General features: G+C 39.7%; 1 protein-coding gene across 1 annotated transcript in view; it reads left to right on the top strand.

The window, feature by feature from the left end:
* Positions 1 to 20780, top strand: part of grin2ca (glutamate receptor, ionotropic, N-methyl D-aspartate 2Ca) — a 91486-nt gene that overhangs the window by 10460 nt on the left and 60246 nt on the right. The window contains exon 2 of the mRNA XM_034088382.2: positions 11986 to 12430. Within this exon, the coding sequence (XP_033944273.1) occupies positions 12002 to 12430 (429 nt within the window). The 5' untranslated portion in view covers positions 11986 to 12001. The remainder of the gene's footprint in view (positions 1 to 11985; positions 12431 to 20780) is intronic.

Below are 20780 nucleotides of genomic sequence, written 5' to 3'. Positions count from 1 at the left end.
AGCAACAAAAGTCCAGATTGAGTAGCAAGCACACGACTTTGTCACGTTTATTCAAAAAGGAAGGATCAAGCATATCTTTACTGCTACTCTCAGACTATACAGTAGTGATGCTTAAATGTAAAGCCTCCAGCATATTACCATCCGTCCTGTCTTTCCCATCAGGGATTAAAGCCAGTAAATGTCATCATAAAACCATCATTGTTCTGGTAGTGTTTCTTGGGATTTTTACAGTGTAAAGTGAGTTATCTGGACTTTTGCGATGGAGAAAATGGTCATGCCCTGTTAATTAACTCAATTTCCATTGCTCAATGTCAGGCTACGTGGAGCTGTGCCAGATTCAGACAGAAGAATAACTAGTCGTTCCCATGATGGGTTTGAATTGAGCTTGTTGTGTTTGTGTGACTCTGTAGTGGTCTATACCTAATGTTACAAGCTGTTCAAATGTTTAAGATGAGCAGCCAAACCATTCACAGAGAAATGATATGCTGAGGAGATGTGTCTTGTGTCTTTTGTATTCTGAACACATATCTTTAGATCAGATAGGGATATCAGGGACAACCAGGGAAATGTATAATAATCTGGTTTCAAATCTCATTCAGCATTTCCAAAATAGATCGTTCAGGACCTGCCGGGGAAGGTCAGAGATAGACGCAGGGTTGCACATATATCTATGATTTTGGCTCCAGATATTGTTTTGTTTATCAGAGATGGGTCACACGATATTTTGGACAAATTACATTTAGACCAGTGGAGAGAAGCTTTGGAGGGAATTTGAATTAAAAAAATCCTTTTGATTTGACATTGACTAGAACAGAGTGGACACATGCCAACTATGTCAAACTATTGGTAATTTAGTTTAGTTTTTTGGCCTGTCACCTCTCTCTACTGATGATGCTGATGAATCAACAGATTAGGTAAATGGCTGTGGATTTAAGAAGATTAGCATGGCTGTATTTTTCCATCAGAGATTAATTAAACATATTCATACAAGTGGAAGCAAAAAGAGAAGAGACGGTCAAAACGTCATTATGATAAATGAGTCCTTACTCTTTGTTATTGTGGAGGTCAAATATCCATTAGGCTCATAACGAATTGGTCTTAATAATAGTCAAAAATGTATCAGGAAAACGGATTTAAATTAATTTAGTAGTCGTGCAATAAAACCCTAATTTATAAAGCATGTCACATTTTCTATCTTTATTTGAGGCTGTGTTTTCTGCTAAATGTATTTGTTTACACCGGGTAAACAATGTGGAATACACATTCTCTCACTAATGCTTGCTGGGATAGGTTATAGCCCTCTTAAGGAATCGATAAAGTATATGTACTGATGGCAAGAAAATGACTCAATTTCTGATTTGTTTTACTTTCAAACCTTTCTAATCACAATATGTTTTAACTATGTATACATGACAGCTCATACCTAGGTTTGGCACAAAAAACGTAATAACTGTTAGAAAAACCTGTCATATTAAGAAGAAACCGATGTTGACTGCTGATAGGAGAAAGAAAGAAAAGCAGCATTCATCCCATGTATTCACCTCGACTCCCTCGCTGTGAGGTTTTATGGGAGTATAACTAGACAAGAGCCATAATTCATGATGCCTCTGGGAATCTTGTCAGTTTAACATCAACATGTTGTATTTAGGAATTGAGAAAACCACTGCCTGTTGTAGTTTATCTTAGGAAGACAGCCATGGAGTACAAGGACAACGTTAAGAGAGTCACAACACATTTCAATTCTCAAGCCATATGTTAAAGCCATTATTGATAAAGCATTATAACATAATTATTTTGTACGGTGATGCAGAAGTTTCTCACTGGAGGTCACTGATGGTTCCTTGCTTAGCTACTTGACTCGTGTGTATACTAATTTCGGTAACACTTTATATTAAGGTACACAAATTAACCATCAACTAGTTGTTAATTAACATGCATATTAGCAGTATATTGGCTCTTTAGTAGTCATTATTAAACACTTATTAATACCTTATTCTACATGACCATAATCTAGAAGTAATAGGCCATTAGTTGAGAGTTTTTCCTCAATAACCCTCTAATTAGTGCTTATTTATTGCAAGTAAGGAAGTTGTTGTACATGACTTCCGATATAAGCATGAAGAACAAACAAACACGGCCGAGTTCAAGTTATCTCCCCCGGATGAACTGAGCAGGCAGAGTCCCTGTAGCATCACGGAGCTGCTAGCAGAGAGAAAGAGAAGCTTACCCCAGCAGTCACTGCACTCAATGTGACCACACCCTAAACTTGGAGGAAGCCTGCGTGCAGAGCAGACTGCTGCTGCAGCACGCTACACCCCGACACCACCCCCCCTCTCCCTCACACGTGCGACTAAAGATGAACAAAGCGGCAGGTAAAAAGAGTTCTTCCTCGTGGAACTATTTCGAACTTACAAGTCCAAAGGAAGTTAAATGCAAGCTCTGCGAAAAGACGTTGGTCTATCACAGCTCAACCTCAACAATGCGTTTTGAGTGCATCCATTTGAAGATGCGCGATGCGCGCACAATTTATTTATTGCAATGCTGCTACTATTATTAATACAGGCTACAGCCTGTATTAATAATAGCATTGCAATAAATAAATTGCTATAATAATATTTATTGCAATGCTGCTATTATTAATACAAGCTGTAGCCTGTATTTAATAATGGCAGCATTGCGATAAATACATTGTGTGCGCATAGCGCATCTCCAAATAAAGGCAATGGCAGGCACTTTAGAAAATAACAAAAAATAAACCAACATCATGTTGATGTTGGTTTATTTGTCGTTTATTTTGTTTGTACTGTTAAACATGTTCCAGTAAAGAAAACAACGGAATTCCTTTTGTCTGAGTTTGTTTTTGCTCTCTCCCGCGCTGGGGGGGGATCGGTCGAATAATCGATTATTATTCGCCAGGGCTACCGAATAATCGATTTTGATCATGGTCAGTTTCTGGCAACCCTACTGCCTTCCTTTGATTCTCTCTGAACTGCCTGGTCTTTTTAATGTTTAATGTCAACCATTTGTGCAGATAGCATGAAGTAGAAAAGATCGGCGATCGCCGATGCTAGCGTTAGCATTTCTCCCCCGGGCTTACATTGTGTATTATAGAATGATCACACCGGTGACAGTACTCTTCAAAGGGTTCACGAAATATGACTACTACTCTTACTGTTTAACATTTTGGGTTACTTAATGTTACTTCATATTAAGGCTAATAAAAATGACAAGGCTGTAATGCTAACTAACGTGCTAGCTACTAGCTAGGTAGCTAACTTGATCCAGCCACTCCTGGTCCTTTCATCAGACAGGAAGCAAAAGAACGAGCAAGACCCATTGCTGGTATGATAACAACCTGGTACTAAGCACACAGGCATCTTGTTAAAGTTATCTTATCTTAGCCAGCGCCATATAGATAGATTATATCTATATGGCGCTGATCTTAGCTATCTCTTAGTGGAGGAACAGTTATGACATCACTTACGCGACTCTGGGATTTGTAGTCTTTCTAGTTGCGTATTTTTCATAGTCTTATATTTCAACAGTTTTACTACAAACTTGGGACTTTTTTGACATGGAAATTATTTTTTAAGATCGACAAACATCATATGTGTAATTCATGGCACAATTCAAACGGGATCGATAGATACGTTTTCTCTCTCCATTGACTTCAATACATTATTTTTCCGAAATAAGGTCCCATGCACCGGAAGTAGATGGGTGTGACTTCGCCACTCCATAGAGAGGCGAAGTCCCTCCCTTTACAGGGGAGCTCCATGGGACCTTATTTCGGAAAAAGTATGTATTGAAGTCAATGGAGAGAGAAAGATTATCTTTTGATCCCGTTTGAATTGTGCAACAAATTACACATATGATGTTTGTCAATTTAAAATATAATTTTGCAAGTCAAAAAAATTAAAATGTGCCGTAAAACTGTGAAGTAACACTTTTGTTTGTGTGAAGCGCTCAATGAACTACAACTCTGGTCTTGCATACGTCACCAACACAAAGATGGCCGTCACCTTAGCACATTTCACCTCTTTCTTTCAGAATGAAGCAAAAAGTATTAAAAGAGGTGAAAATCACTACAAGTCTGGCCATGTTGAGAACTGTACATACACAAAAGGGGAGTTAGTCGGTTCCAGCATGTGGCTTTACAAGGTTTCGGTGAGTAACACGAGTGTAATGTGTAACGTTAATGTCAGCTAGCTAATCTGGGATTTGTAGTCTTTCTAGTTGCGTATTTTTCATAGTCTTATATTTCAACAGTTTTACGACAAACTGTGACTTTTTTGACATGGAAATGATTTTTTAAGATTGACAAACATCATATGTGTAATTCATGGCACAATTCAAACGGGATAGAAAGATAATCTTTCTCTCCCCATTGACTTCAATACATAATTTTTCCGAAATAAGGTCCCATGGGGCGGAAGTACATGGGCGTGACTTCGCCACTCTATACAGGCAAGTATGGCTAACGCTAGTGCTGCGTACCTGGACTCACATTCAGGTTCAGGTCCGGACTCAAGTCCAGAGGTTCAGGTTCAGGTCCGGACTTATAAGTCCGGACCTGAACCCATGTCTTGTGTCAAGTTGTGTGAGTAACTAAAGTGAACTTATTGTGAGCTAATTATCAATTTAAAATTAACAATAATCAACTCAAATTCAAACTCATCAGGTTTATTGTGCTCCCATCTAACTTGTGTCCACATTTCTCTACAAAGTACAAATGTAGAAAAAACACTTTTTGCCACTTAGTCTACAAATGACTTATGACAGCAACTACAGTGAACTACTACAAAGTTCAAACATTTATTTCATTTACCAAACTAAAGTAACCAAACAGTCCCTGAGCTGACTGAGCCTAAATCCCTAAAACGTTGCTGAAAGGTAGAGTGTAGAGTAGACTATACGCATTACACTGTTACACACCTACTATACAGTATAGGCTAAACTGTAGTGACTGTACAGTCAGAGTGTACTGTACTGTCTGTACATTTTCTACAACTCTACATGTGTACATTATACAGTACATACTACATACATAGTGATGTACATACATACTGTTAAAATCAATGTTGATATGGCGTAATTTTGAATTAAATACACTATTTAATTTAAATCAGTTTTATTCTGAATAAAACGGAAGTTCACACTATTAACTTAACTAATACTTTTATTCTGAAAATTCTTCACTTCCGGTTAGCATTAGCATGTGGCGAAAGGCTACGTTTTCAAACCGTGAATCGAAGGTGAAATGACATGTGATGTTGTACACTGAGCACACTGGGATTAGCACTCATTTATTGACGCTGAATAACGTTTATCAGGGAATGTTTAAATAACAACAGACACCAGAATATACGTAAGTGCTAGTTTTTTTGCGAGTCCAAGTACCGGTTCCCGACGTTCCGGTTTTAACCGGACTTGAACCGAAACTTTTTACAAGTCCAGTACCGGTTCGGCTTGCCGGTACGCAGCACTAGCTAACGCTAGCATGTATTCTAACGCTAGCGTGAATGCTTGCATGAATGCTAACGCATTTTCTCATTGAGTTTAAACATCTACAAATGTCATCACATAAACACAATACATGTTACTAATCCTTACAGTGTAAGTGTAAGGCTTACACTTACGGTCATTGCTTTCTGACGGACTTGGGAAAATTAGTAGTAGTCTACTGCCATGCTATTCAGTTCACTTTCTCCTACTTCCAGTAGCCTACACGGTTTCCTGTCTAACCTTCAGCATACATTTTACAAAAATATAAATGTGCAAATATGAAACATACTGGTCAATATCACCTTGCTATTGGTAGCTGAACTGTCAATACCCCAAAACATATTCTTAGATATAAATACCTAATTTTGAGTTATTTAGACACAATTAACACTTATAGTTTCATGTCTTGTTACATAAGAATAGATCATATTTGTTCAGTGTTATTATGGGAGAATTACTATTCTTGTGGTACTACTACCTTATTAGGCCCATATTGAGCAGAGCATATTAAGACCAAAACTCATGTACAACAACTTCCTTAGGCTACTTGCAATAAATAAGTGGGTTATTGAGGAAAAACTTTCAAGTTATGGCCTATTACTTGTAGAATATGGTCATGTAGAATAAGGCATTAATAAGTGTGTTATAATGACTAATACAGAGCCACTATACTGCTAACTGTTAATTAACAACTAGTTGATGGTTAATTTGTGTACCTTAATATAAAGTGTTACCCTAATTTCTAGGGATGTCCCGATCACCTTTTTTTGCTCCCGATCCGATTCCGATCATTTGATTTTGACAATCTGCCGATACCGATTATTCCCGATCCGATCTTTATACAATGCATTAAGAGAAAAAAAAGGTAACAGATAACGGCTGGTCATCCAACGCGATGAATTCAGCTATCTTGGCTGTTATTGTGTTGGCCTTTTCACTGTTTCTGGGGCAGTTTTTCTTTCCTTTTAAAAGTCTCTGAAAGTGTCGGTTGTTTCAGTGCCGTTACCTGAGTGGCCGCTGTGTACTCGCCGTGTTGTTGTTGGTGTTTGTTTCTCAGGTAGCGTATTAGATTGGTCGTGTTGAACGTAGCTCTGTTCTTTCCACCACGTGGAACCTCTGCCTTGCAAACATTGCATCTGGCTGTTACACTGCCTTCGCTTTCAATTTTATAATACTTCCAAACTCCTGACATTTTCTCTGTCCCGACTCACCAGCTGAACGTAGCCTCTCGTTAGCTTACTGCTACTATTAGACACTGCGCCCCACTCTGGTCTGAAAACAAGCCCAAAGAAAGCAACACATACATGATGTTGTGTAATTTTAAAACAAAACTAAGGCCTCAGGATGACTTTAAGACGTGAACATGGTCATTTTTGTTTTGTAACATTAAATAAAATAATAAAAATATTTTATAAAAAAAAAAAAAAAAAAAAAGATTCCCGATCCCCGATTTTTTTCTCCCGATTCCGATCTTTTGAAAATCACGTGATCGGCTCCGATCCCCGATCACGTGATCGGATCATCCCTACTAATTTCTCTTGTGTCAATTACAGAGCATCATTTAATGGAGGGGTGATATGAGGCCAGGTGTATGTTGGTTTATGACAAAGTAAAATCACCTTTCCTATAGTTTACCAATGGAGGTCAATAAAGGTCAAAGATTACTAAATGGCTCTTGGTACAGTATCAAAACTTCACCTAGAAGGCAATGCTGTGGACTGTATGGATGGTCAGCAGTTTTTCCTGATAATGACATAGAATATGACGAGTTTATTAGCACGTGAGGCATTGACGCAGCAGGCTGCAGATGCATGGCTAAGTGTATTCATCATGTAGCAGAAGATGGGACAGGTGCACGTTGTTAAACAGCTGCAGACGAGGCGTCATGCCCGGAATATAAAGGCAGTCATTAAACACTGTGCCTATTGATGAGACCTCACTACTCAGCCAGAGGTATTTACCGCTGCAGCTTCACGTTAATGAGCTGGATCAGAAATCAGGTGGAAGGCTGGACGGCTAGGCAGTGACTCGTCAATAGGTGGCAGCTTTTCATTCAAATTCATATGTTAAAAATCAGAAAATGAAGAGCTGTGGAACTTACAGGATATTACAAAATGAGAATAGGAATTGCATTGTGGGGATGCCTGGCTGTTGCAGCAGCAAATACTGACAGAGTAAAGCAATGGCATTTCAATATAAAAATGTAGAAAAACTAATATAAATTGCCCACAGGTGATACGCAGTTATTTTTTTAAATGACCAAAGACAGTATAAATAAGAAAATAAATGAGAGGTAAATTATACCATGAAGAAATACCAATATGTGAGATTATAATATTAACATACTGCAGCAGTTGTGTATTAAATTGTGCTTGTATTCTCATCACTGAGTCTGTGAAAGCCATACATATTGAGCAGGAATTGTCAACGTGCGCAAACAATTCCTTCACCTTATTAACAATATTCAAAATACAGTAGAAGCGAGCATACATAGAGGCAGAACATGCAGATGTACTATTTGCTTTATTACGTGCTTAGTTTATCAAAATGTACATATAAGTCAGTAGAGTGAAGGTATTGCAGGATGGTAAGAATGACGGTATAGTACGATAAAGCCCTAACAGGTTTTTTAAATGCCAGCTAATTCTGTAAAGAGACTTCTTCCACCATATGTCACCCACTAGAGGGAGATAAGCACATCATAAATGTTTGTTAGTCAAACAACTCTGCAGACAGAGAATACAAAGATTGTTCAGTACTACAGAAATGTTCTCTCACATTAGTTTTTATTTAATCTTATTTGTCATTGAAATATTCTAATAATGTTCACATTATCAACAGAACAGCACAAATACAAGGTGAGCTATTTTGAAGCGACTTCATCAGTAACATTTCATTAAATGTCTCCTCGTTAGGCCACTAACATTGGCGTGACCCAGCAAGAGAGGTTAGAACAACTTCAGCTGTTTAAATGATCTGCCACTGGGAGATGGAGTTGCTGTGTGTATACTTATATTGATCATGTTACGGGGACACACATTTTGGAGATATTATGGGGACTTGATTCCCAAACATGGCAGGAAAGCTTAGACATACAACCTTCCCCTCCATACCTTATTTCTAAGGCCAAAATCCTTAAAAAATAGCCCATATAATGTATTTTCATGTACTTGTTAATAGGTTCAATAGGACAAATGATGCTCATATTTGTATATTGTGCTTCTACTGTGACATGCAGAGATGGGGTCGTTACTAAAAAAAAGTAATATATTACATATTACACATTACTTTAAAAAAAAAAAAAGTAATATATTACACTACTTCGTTACTCTCTACATAAAGTAACTCGTTACTTTACTCGTTACTTTACTCGTTACTTTACTCGCAGGGCCGGCCCGCCCCTCCCTGCAGGCAGATCACGCAGACTGCTAAAGTTTCAAATGTTCTCTTTAGTTCAGTTTCCATTGATAAGACTGATCCAGATCCTGAATGTTTTCCTATCTGACCATGGCTGTCCTCTGTCTCCTGCTATCTGTATATTTTGCACAGTATATCTCTGCTCACGCTGTTGCGTCGGCGTGTTCTCCTGCATGTTGGCCATGTGTTGCACTGGAACCAGACACCGCAAAGACTTCAGCCGAGCACGTACGAACTGCGCATGCGTGAGTGGCAATAACTCTCCTTACCAGCAGGCGGCGGTAGTGTGCATTCGTCATTCAAAACAGGCAACAACCGGAAAACAGAGAAGAAGAACAGACTACGTGATATAAACAAACAACAACTAGCTGTGCGTTAGCTTCACCTTAGCATGTGTTCTTTGCAGGTGTTTGTTGAGGTTTGATTATGACTGATTTTAGTAAGTAACGAAGTAACGCATGTCGGGGCAATGTTAGTAACTGTAGTGTGATTACGTAGCGCGTTACACTACTCCGTTACCGACAAAAGTAATATTATCACCAACTCTGGTGACATGTTTACATGCTTTTATGACCGTCTGTCCTGCAGCACCACTTTCACCCTCTGTCTGAAACCAGAGCTCAGTCTGCTCTGATTGGTTAGCTGGATGGCTCTGTTGTGATTGTTCAACCGCTAAAAGATGTTCCGCCCCTTAGACTATCATTTACAGTCTGTTGGGGTGCTAGACAATAGAAGTGCAGGTGTTAAATAGAGATGTCACTATGGTATGGAAGTGAACACAGGAGTCTAATGGAGGCTTTTCAGGCAGTGGGGGGAGTGTGTAGATGAGAAACTCAATTTACATGCACACAAACCTATATAACACACTGCAGGAAATGGAAAACTCTAAAAAGTACAATAGGGCCTGTTTAATGTTTACAATGCATCAAAAGAGTCTTACCAGCATGTCTATATATAACATAAGGATAGCAAGGTTTATAGTAAACGATGTCAGTCCCTCTGTATATCACACACAGTAAGTGGCAGTGTCATGACGCAAACAGCAACCTGTCTCTTGCTCACGGCTCAGACTACAGTTTGCACATTGTATCCTTTAGAACCAGGCTTCAGAGCCAAATAGACTGTGTCATGATAATGTGTGGAGGATGTACCTTGTCATGCACAAGCCACAGCGATTTTTGATCCCCAACATCAGAGTGAAGCCTCAAGCGGTTGTTTACACAGGATGTTTTTTTTCTGGAGGATTTAGCCCAAGCACAGTATAAAATCCTCTGTGAATTGGTGCAGTTTACAGGTTCAGATGACTTTTTGTTTCAGGGGTCAGGGCCAAGCAAATCAGAAGCAATCTGCCATTCAGCTGCATCACAAGGCTTAGTGACAGCACTATCCAGAATCTCAATACTAAATAAGTTATATTGGAAGCCCCTGTTTCCCAAACCTATCAATTGTCTTGTTATATGAAGGTGTGTTGACTTTAAAAAGCCTTGTCAAATAATTATTGATGACTCACTTCCTGTTGCTTTAACTCTATATCCACAACCCCAGGATACGACCTTCATACAGCTGTTTCCATGACTTGATTAAACCTATGGGAGGTCGAAGCTTTTAAGCATTTTCACCACGTATACTCCCCATCAAAGACATTAACCCAAACCATTCCGCTGCTGTCACAGCTGAAACATGACTAATGTCATGATGCCCTCTAACAGTGGGGACTAATCAATTTATAAAATGATTTACGAGCCAAAGCCTACCTGGAAAATCACATGTAGGACATAGCATATACAGTTTCCCACGCATGTGCAACATCTTTATGTGGATTTCAGCATGACTGGAAAAACATTCTATGATAACTATTCTAGTGATGATCCTCTACAACCGGGCTTGTTTACCCGCATGCCTGTTCTTTAAAGGGAGCTCATGGCTAAGTCCCACACAGGAAGTAGAACATGCTACAGCTACAGTGAGCCTTGTGCACTATCCACATTTCTTGATAAGTTTATACACTACAATCAAGCCCTACTGTAGGCCATGATGCCTGGCAGGGATTACCAAGGGATTACAATATATTCACCCCACTGGGATTCCATCACATGGTGGATCAGATCTCTGTGACAGGGGACCAGTGTGCAGCACTCTCTCAGGGCCACAAACACTACTGTGACAGATTTGACAAAGAGCCTAAGTCTGTCTGACAGCAACACACAAACTGCTGTCGGGCTACAATGTGAAAGCTAAACTGACGCTACATGGATTGACATACCAAAGCTCTCTCGTGGTGTTTCTCCCCCATTACCTTCCAGAGGGCAGGAAACAGGAATTAGGGCTTTTGAATAAATATGAAAAGTTTGGCAAAGGGTTACTGGTTTCAATTCCAGTCCATTAGTGGTGCAATGTAGAACAAAGAGCTTGGATTATTTAAAATTCTTTGAATTTCATCCTTTTGTATACAAACTTTTTTTTTGTCGTAATAATTTAAAGGACAGTATCTAGAAACTAGAAAAAATAACCTAACCTAATACAAAACTCAAACAGATAACACATTGTAATTAATCAGTATAACCAAACACATGCCTGCAGACCGTTGGTAGATTTAGTTTGAATGCTTTGGAGACCACTGAAAGAAATTAAGCAACAGCTTCAAAAGTAATGTCACGAGAGAAAAAATTATAAACCCTCTTGTTCTCCATTTGTTGCATTAAACACTGGACACCATCTGTTGGGTTGGCCCGCAGAATACAACAGCAGCAGGGTGGCAGCTGCCACCCTAAGACACAACAGCCTGACCATGGCCTCACTCTAAATATAAACCAATCTGGGCCTGTTAATGGGTTCTTACACTGTCTTAGTTATTGCAGGCGGACCAGCACACTAAGCGAGATAAAGCTAAAAGGTCAATGATCAAAATAAGCCAACTCTAAACAAAAGGCAGTTTGGTTGGCCGCCAAACAGGCATTACTGCGTATTATCACAACATTTCAGAAAAAGACAACAACTGGTGCTGTGTATCTAACATTTCAATCCCTTTGCTGACCCCTTCCTCCACTCTGACCCCACCTCCAGGCAGTAGGTGACTGAGATGGGCGTTCGTCTAGGCTGCTTGAGCGACTCCCCGTGGTGGCCGCCGCCGCTGCTGCTGCTGCTGTTCTTCACTGTGCCCTTCTGCTCAGGCCGGCCTTTCGGAGTTCCCACTCCCGCTGTGAACGTGGCGGTGGTGTTCAGTGGCTCGGCCTACCAGACGGAAATTAAAGGGCGGTTGAGCCGGGAAAACTTCATGGACCTGCCTCTTGAAGTGAACCCCATCACTGTGCTGGTCAACAACACAAACCCACGGGCACTGCTAACCCGCATCTGTGACACCCTCTCCACCAACCGCGTCCATGGAGTGGTGTTCGAGGACAACGTTGGCTCTGAGGCCGTGGCCCAGATCTTGGACTTCATTTCCACTCAGACGGCAGTCCCCATCGTGGGCATCAGCGGAGGCTCTGCTGTTGTCCTGCCTTACAAGGTCAGTGTGACGGAAGGGACAGGGAAAGGGTTAAGAAAGATCTGCTTTGCGCTTCACTTGTGGACACTTTTAAATTCAAATGTCAAGGTCATCAACTATAACAAAAAGAAAAAATAGGTATGATAACATGATAATGTGAAAGCAACATAGCTGTCATCATCAGCTAAAAGCAAGGGAGACACGAATGATGAAGCAGCAGATGAGGAACAAAAGGGGTCCAATAGCATACCCCTGTGGGACGCCACAATAAATGAATGTCTATACACTGGTGGGACAGGGAATAAGCTATGGAAGGGCTAGTTTGGGTTTTACTTGTGGACCCTTTAAGATTACAATTCTAAAGTCATCAAACTATAACAAATTAATTTACTTTTCAACAACTTTCCTTTGCATTAAATATGCCCTGAAAACATTATTGAAATATGTCAGGCTGCAAGGTCTAAATAAAATACAACTTTTAAGTCTGATGACCCTGATTAGATCTTCAGGTAATGTCTTATTAATATCATTCACAGTGAGCAACTCACGTAACATACTGCAGCTAAACTGAGAACTGTAATGAACATGAAATTACAGCCTGAATACAGATCATCAGCAGTTGAATCTGGGCAATAGAGATGTCATCAGCTGCAGTCAACCATTACAGTAGGTTGTAAATCACACACAGTTTTCCTCATGTTATAGGTTAAATAATAGCCTTTAAAATGAATACGCTAGCGGCTGAAAGCCATTGGTTTTCCATCATTTCTTGCCATAATCCTGGTTGGTAACTGTTATACATGATTAGCTTTAAGGGAAGTAGGCAGGTGTAGAGCAACAGAGGCCGGTTATAAAATATCCAGACAGATCAATCTGGAATTGTGTGAGGGAATTGTTTCATATATCCTGAAACACTAATAGATTAGGCCTCTGTGATGAAGCAGTTATAATGTAAGTCTCATGTACATATTTAGATCTTGCACTTGACGTTAAAGTGGCCAAATAGCAGTGTAAAAAATATAAATTTAGGCAAAGGACTTGCAAAGTATTTTTTAAACGTACTAAATGTGTAACGGTTAAAGTACCCGGCACTAGTACTGTGATTCAAGTAATTTACCACAAATGTGTTGCAAAGTATAGTACTTGAGTTCAATTCAATTAAAAAAGTTGCTGTTGAGGAGTTTGCTAAGGAGATCAGATCTTTTATTTTGTTTAATTTCAGCAGCATAGAGTGAAAATAATACTAAGTAAACTTAATAAATATCATAAATGAGTGTCTTCTCTTCAAAGGATCACAACTCCAAAGGAAAGCATAAGTCTTTAAAGGTCCCATGTCATGGCCATTTCTACTGATCATAATTCCATTGTTGAGGTCTACTAAAATAGATTTATATTGTGCAATTTTCCAAACTCACATCGAGTGGAAAATGGAAAAAGAGAAATCTCCAACGAGGCGTTCTGGGGACAGATCTTTTCTGTTTTAGAGTTTGTACTTTGAGGGTTTGTGACTCTGCAGACCGTTTACATGCATAAAAACCTTCATAACACAAGGGGACGGGTAATAACCAGAAAACGGGTAATAACCAGAAAAGCATGACATGCGACCTTTAACTTATATTTTAGTCAGAATTAGAATTTCCTATAGTTTTCTTTATTTCTCCATTTGGAATCCTGCAGCATTTTATTTTTAGTTTGACACAATGAGACAATACATAGAGTGCAGTAATTCCCTTAATTTATGTGGCTTTTTTTTATATCATTAATTAGTTGAGAACATAACTGAATGGTGTATAGTGAATGCATTAAAAGTGCATCACAGAACAGTGAGTGCATGCATTATTAATAAGGATGAACCCAGTTGGTAACAAAATGTAATCTTCTGGTACCCACTGAGGTACCCACCCCTCTGATTGACATGTACACCTCCCTGTGTCCCCTTATAATTAAATGTTTTTTGTTATGGTCTTGGGCCTCCGTGGAGTACATCTTCCATTTTTAGGTGCTCAAACTTGGACTTAAACTGCATGTCTTTTTAAAATGCTGTTAAGTGTAAAAAAACTTAAACCTCAAGGCCTTTTCTGTATTTTACGTCATGTGATCGGCTCTCACGATCGGCCTTTATAGAGAGCACCGATCGATCGGCAGAGAGTGAATATCGGCCGATATCGTTCACTAATTGTATGTAATTGAGCAAGGCACCCTACATTGTGCGTAAAAAATGTACTTTGCTAAGATAAATACACAAACATGTAGTCTTATGGTCTAGATCTAAGGCTATATTTGGGGAAATGTTAACAATATGTTTTATAACTACACAATGTGTCTCATGAATTCACCCATCTCAGATTTGAAAAAAAGAATATGAGTATCAATGAAAAGACAACTACACAACCGTATAGTGTTGAGATTGCCTAGCCCACTTTACAAGCTCTCATGCCCCTTTCACACCAGCGCCTTTTCAGCTCCGGCTCGGAGCTAGAGCCTGAAAAGCGCCGGGTTTTCCAGTTCACACCGGAGCTGCGCCGGCTCTTAGCTCCGGAATCCGCTTCATTTTCAGCTCCAAAAAATTGTCGGCCCAGAGGCAAGAGCTTTGGAGCTAAGAGGCGACGTCGCTTACGTCTCTCTCACGTCGAGGCGTGCAGGAAACTAAACCCACCTCCCATGGGTCGACTGTTATGCCTGCCTACAAGCAGTAGTGCCTATAAACACACTTTATAAAGTCAGGCAACACTAACCAGGCTTCGTGTGATTCTGTTTATTTGTGCCTTACTTTGACCATCCGTTCGCGTTATCGATCATTGTGGAGAGAGGCAGACGTGTTGTTTTGTATTATTGCAGCTATCGGATGCAAGTAGTCAGTTTAGCTTCGGTTGCTATGCTAACATCACCCGTTTTATACCAGAGAAACTTTCATAACAGCGTTGTGATACCAAACAGTGTCAATTCAGACTGACACACATTCACTTAGGCTAAGGGGAACTGGGGATATGCATCAGCTGCTTGTGTGAGTCGGACAGTGAATACTTTAGAGCGGCCGCTGCAGTGTGAGCTAACCGGGAGCTAACGGGAGAATAAACTCCGTGGAAGAGCAGCTGTGCAGCGGTCGGTAAATGCCGCAGAAACACATTAATAAACAATGAACCACGGCACTCTGGAGCAAAGTATAAGGTTGGAGAAGTTGTTATTCAATTTATTCTGGCTTCGTGTGATTAAAAGCAACGCGATCATCGACCCGACGCAGTTGTTGTTGTGAGCTGCCGTTGGGGGGCAAATCAGCGATGTAAACGGTGACGTCATGACGCAGCAAGGGCAGCTCTGGGGCGCCAGTGGGCGGTGTGCACAGAGCGGGAGCTGAAAAGGGAAACTGGAGCTGAACCAGAAAAGCTCCCGCTCGGAGCTAGAAACTGAAAAGCGCTGGTGTGAAAGCCGCATCAGTGACATGCTGCCTCAGTGAAAAGGGGCTGCCAATAGCAGGCTATCTAGAAGTAGAAAGAGGGAGTCTGTCAGCATTTGCTTACCATCCAAGGGACCAACTATGGATTGTGCCAAGAGAGCTGGTTTAGTAGGATTTTACCTCTGGGCATAGTCTTTCAAAAGTTATTATAGTGCAGCATATCACACATTCCAGTTTGCAAAGGACCGAAAAAAAATAAAATGGACCACTAAGTACTAACGCAAATAATTATTACATAAATATTTCTTCTTTCTTTAACGTATAATGTGACTCAAGTATTGTATTTATTAGTTACAACCTATTCTGGCAGTAATGCTTTAAAGTGGCCCTATTATACTTTTTGATGATTTCTCTTTCCTTTAGTGTGTTATATAGGTGTTTGTACAATCTCAAAGCTCCCTCCAGAGGGAGTTTCTCTCCCAAAGAAAAAATGTATCTTTGAACAGTTAAGCATGAAAACATGTCACAGTAGAGGCACAAAATACAAAGATAAAACTGAACATTTGAAAAATATGTCCTCTTTATTCATTTATTAGTTTAATAGTTTCTGACGCCGCCCCGTCGATTGATTTATTGGTCTCTGTCAACGGTAGTCAATAACGCAATGGCGCTCATTCACTTTTCATACATATCGCTTAGAGCCCAGGGTTTGATCTTTCTGGAAGTGATAGCATCAAATTATAAACTGATTTCTACACTGTAAAATGTTTGACTGTAAAATTACAGTAAATTACTGGCTACTAGTTGCATGGATTTCACGGTAATTGACTGTGAATATTTCACAGTAATTTACTGTAGATATTTTACAGTAAATTAGAATAAAAGTACAACTAAATACTGTGACTTTACAGTTGCCATGCCCATGGAATTACTGTGATATAGCAGTACAGAGCTGTGATATTATGGTACCTTGCTGTACATAAATTACAGTAATTACCTCTATTTTCACACTATTACTGTAGAAGTAATGCAACACAGTAGCCAGTAATTTACTGTAAATATAAAATGTAAATAATACGATAATATATTGTAAATCTGACTAGTTCACTGGGATTTTACCATAACTACACAATTCAATCAGCTCAACCAACAAAGAAAAACAAAGAAAATGCCCATTTTAACTTTGTATTACTCCATTGAAGTGCAAAGTACATTTCACAGTGTCTTGGACATGTTGTTACGGCCCCAACCTCTACTCCGCGTAGTGGCTCGTGCTGAGACCCGCAACATGAAAGAACACATGCAATAACCGGTATACTTGGTAACGAGCATTTATTGATAATCAGCCGTTTGCTCACACAAGCGAAACGGGAAACAAAAAGAGGTCTGGAGGACTGGCCAAAAGGAACAAACAGAAGGAGGGAACCCGAGCCAGCCACACCACGGGCCGTAGGACCCAGAGCTCCCCCCCTAACCAGAAATCAATTATAAACCCTATGGGAAACAAAATAAAGCCGCAAAAACTGGACTACCAGGTCCTCCAGGCTAAACATAAACACATCTGCAAAAATATGGCCTACAGCTCAAAATGGCAAAGAGGTATTCTAAGGAGAGTGTCTCCCGGCGTTAGGATAGGCGAGACATCCTTCTCCTCCAGCTTCTCTTTATATATACACGGCTGAGTGGAATTTGGAACACCTGGGCAGAGGCGGAGCCAGGGACAGACCAGGTGCACCTGGGCAGAGGCGGAGCCAGGGACAGACCAGGTGCACCTGGGCAGAGGCGGAGCCAGGGGCAGACCAGGTGCACCTGGGCAGAGGCGGAGCCAGGGGCAGACCAGGTGCACCTGGGCAGAGGCGGAGCCAGGGGCAGACCAGGTGCACCTGGGCAGAGGCGGAGCCAGGGGCAGACCAGGTGCACCTGCAGCAGGGAGACAGAAAGAAAACAAGGAGGGGAGCACGTAACACATGTCTACAGACGACATCCACTCGAAGTCAACAATTTTTCTGAAGAATGTGCTGACATGGGGGTTTAAATTGCCATGCCTCTTTTTGGCTTTCGAGCCCGTCTCAGGATTAATGCCCAGGAAGCACCTGAAAACAATAAGCCAAGATTACATTTATATGTTGCATTGTTTATTTTAAGGCAACTGCAGCGGTGCCCCTTTCAATTTAAGTAAAACCTGCACCAAAGAAAGACATTAGTATTTAAAGCCAAGCAAGAGCGATGAAAGCAAGAAAATCACTTAATTTGTTGTGTTATCACAGAGGATGGTCTGAATACAGTATTTTACTGTGAAATAATACAGTAACATGTTGTGAAATCCTGGAAATCATTTATCCTGTTGTAATTAACTGTGCCTGTATTGATTTCACTGTGAAATTCAAAATGTACAGTATTATATTGTGAACATTACAGGTAAAGACTGTAAAGTGGTAAAACAGTAATTTATTGTAAACTATTACAGCTAAATATTGTGAAATCATTGTAATATTTTACAGTGTATCCTCAGGACACTTTGTTTGACCGATTTGTTGATCGGCAACGTCAGGGCGCACTAAGCATCAACCCATTTTCATTTTCTATCCCAATGAGGAAATGTAAGGAAATTATAAAAAGCAAAAGATCAGAAGAAACTAATGTTACGATTAAGACAGTAAGTATTACATTTCTCTCCACTAAGAATAATGCTTATTGTTTATGCATCTCTTCTAGTTAAGATTCTAGCAGGCATTTGTCAATTTCACATTGACAGAAAATCCAAGATAGGTACTTTACTATTGCCAGCAGATCAATCGGTTCCCAAAAGTCTGCTCTATTTGCAAACAGTGGATATACCAATATCATTAATAATGGCTGTTTCTTTGGCAGAACAAAACAGCCCAGAGCTTGAAAAGTCCTCCAAAAACGATGAAATAAGCAGTTTTTCATCAGTCTAAAAAAAAAAACCATGATATTAACAACATAGACTCTAATCTGCTACCTGTATGGTTAACATTTGGCTAGATTACTGTATCTAAAACTATTTGGGTTACATTAGATTGATTGAGTTCATATTACAAAAGCTGAATGGTGCTGGACTTTAGTCTATGTTTTGATTAATCAATTCCTGGAGCATGAAATCGGGACAGTGAAAAAACTATTAGGGCAGTCAGTTAGACAGTTAGTTTTAAAGGAAAATCCTTCCAAACATGTCGAATAAACTTGTTTTGTTGTATTATGCAGGAAAAGTTGTCACAAATCTCTGATCATATAAATATATGCAGTGATTTCCACAAAATGCAGTTGCACAAAATCCACTTGTTCTGTCATTATGCATTTAGTTCAATATACTGACCTAAAATACAAGCATTCTTTGAACCATTCATCTTGTGGTCTGACAGATCACATCCTCCGAGGCAGAGCATTGTAAAGTGGACCAAATGTAAGTCAGACAAGAGCAAAACTCTGATTGTCTTCGCAGGAACATTTGCCAGAGGCTTTCTAAAAAACTAGAGCAGTTATTTTTGTATCTGTCTGTCTTGGCTCAGACCTAAACTTGCTTTTCTCTTCCTCTGCCATCCGCTGCATTTAAAAACCACTGACACAGTTGCAGTTTCACCTGTCTAAAGTGAGGCAAAGCAAGTACAGAAGAGTAATATAAAGCAGCCAGGGGGGCAGTGATCCAGTATACATGTACAGTTTGTGAAGAGTAACTTAAACTATATACTGCTCAGATCAGGGTAATGTTGAAGAGAGATATATAGTGACAAAATAAATTATATATCAGCAAGTACAGTGTTAACGGGGCAACCAACCCTCTTTGATGCTTCGAGTTAGAAATTGGAGGAAGTCCTTACCGTAACAATCGGTTTGTGTTTTTTATGGTTTTCAGAATGATTTTAGAAAGTCTGAACACCGAACAAATAAAAATGTTGATCCAAACCGTGGTTTGAAATACATATAAATACTTTATATAGATGATCTCAATGCAGATAGATGGTGGACGAACAAATCCAATTTGACCACTTGCAAATAACAGTGTAAAAGGTATGATAGGTCAGGAAAAATTAAAATCATATAAAGCCTGTCTAGAGAAAGAAGGTCCTTTAAAAGTTGTTATGATAATTGTCTGGGAGATGAGTATTATCTTTTTGAGAAAGGTGATAAAAATGCAAGATAGTGATTAAATAAGGAAAGTACTTGCAAAGCCCTTTTTAAACTGTCTGTATTTTGGTATTACAGTACGATAAGCCATATTTTAATGTAATGCTTTCTTGTAAAACCTGTTTGGGTAATTTATATTGCCAATCAACCGTGCCAGGTGCTTTATTCTTGTCATTACTGTATTTTTCATGCTAAAAGTGAACATGGTGTTGCGAGATTATTCCAAAAATATGTAATCTAAGACGTTTTAAATTGAAAAAATACCTATTACTCTACTTCTCTTCCTTTTATCCTAGCAAATGCAGAGAGAAAATTCATGCTCCATTGAGTATTACTCTATGCCATCTATACAGTGTCATGTTTTTTTTGTTAAGTGGCAAATGGCCACGGAGTTGTAGGACTGTTCCTGGTTGCCGCGCAGGATCTACGTGACGTCAACAGTATAGGAAAGCGACTCCAGGGCATTTCCTGCTGCGCCGCGGAGGCTGACATATGTCGCAGCAAAGAGCCGTTGCCAGAAGGAACAGAGTGATATGGCTGCAGTTTAGTCATGTGACCAAGGGAACCATACACCACTTCCATCTCTTCCGCTATAATGCCACTCACTGCAACAACAAATAAAGCACAATGCATAATGTCAATTTGGCTTCAGCCTCTTTTGAGCTAAGTGAGTGCAATCTCTTGTTTCTTTTAGAATTTTGGATGCAGTCCAAGTCTATCAATACGCACTCCTCACCTGAGTCATTTAAATAACATTCAGCTACCCATTGGGAATTTTAGTGCAGGTAAACACAGCAGTTTGTATAGTGGTCCAGTAAAATCTGAGAAGAA

The sequence above is a fragment of the Pseudochaenichthys georgianus genome, chromosome 8, assembly GCF_902827115.2.
Source record: "Pseudochaenichthys georgianus chromosome 8, fPseGeo1.2, whole genome shotgun sequence".
Classification (NCBI taxonomy): Eukaryota; Metazoa; Chordata; class Actinopteri; order Perciformes; family Channichthyidae; genus Pseudochaenichthys; species Pseudochaenichthys georgianus.
Note: the sequence above shows the minus strand (reverse complement) of the source record. Positions and strands in the feature narration are given on the sequence as shown.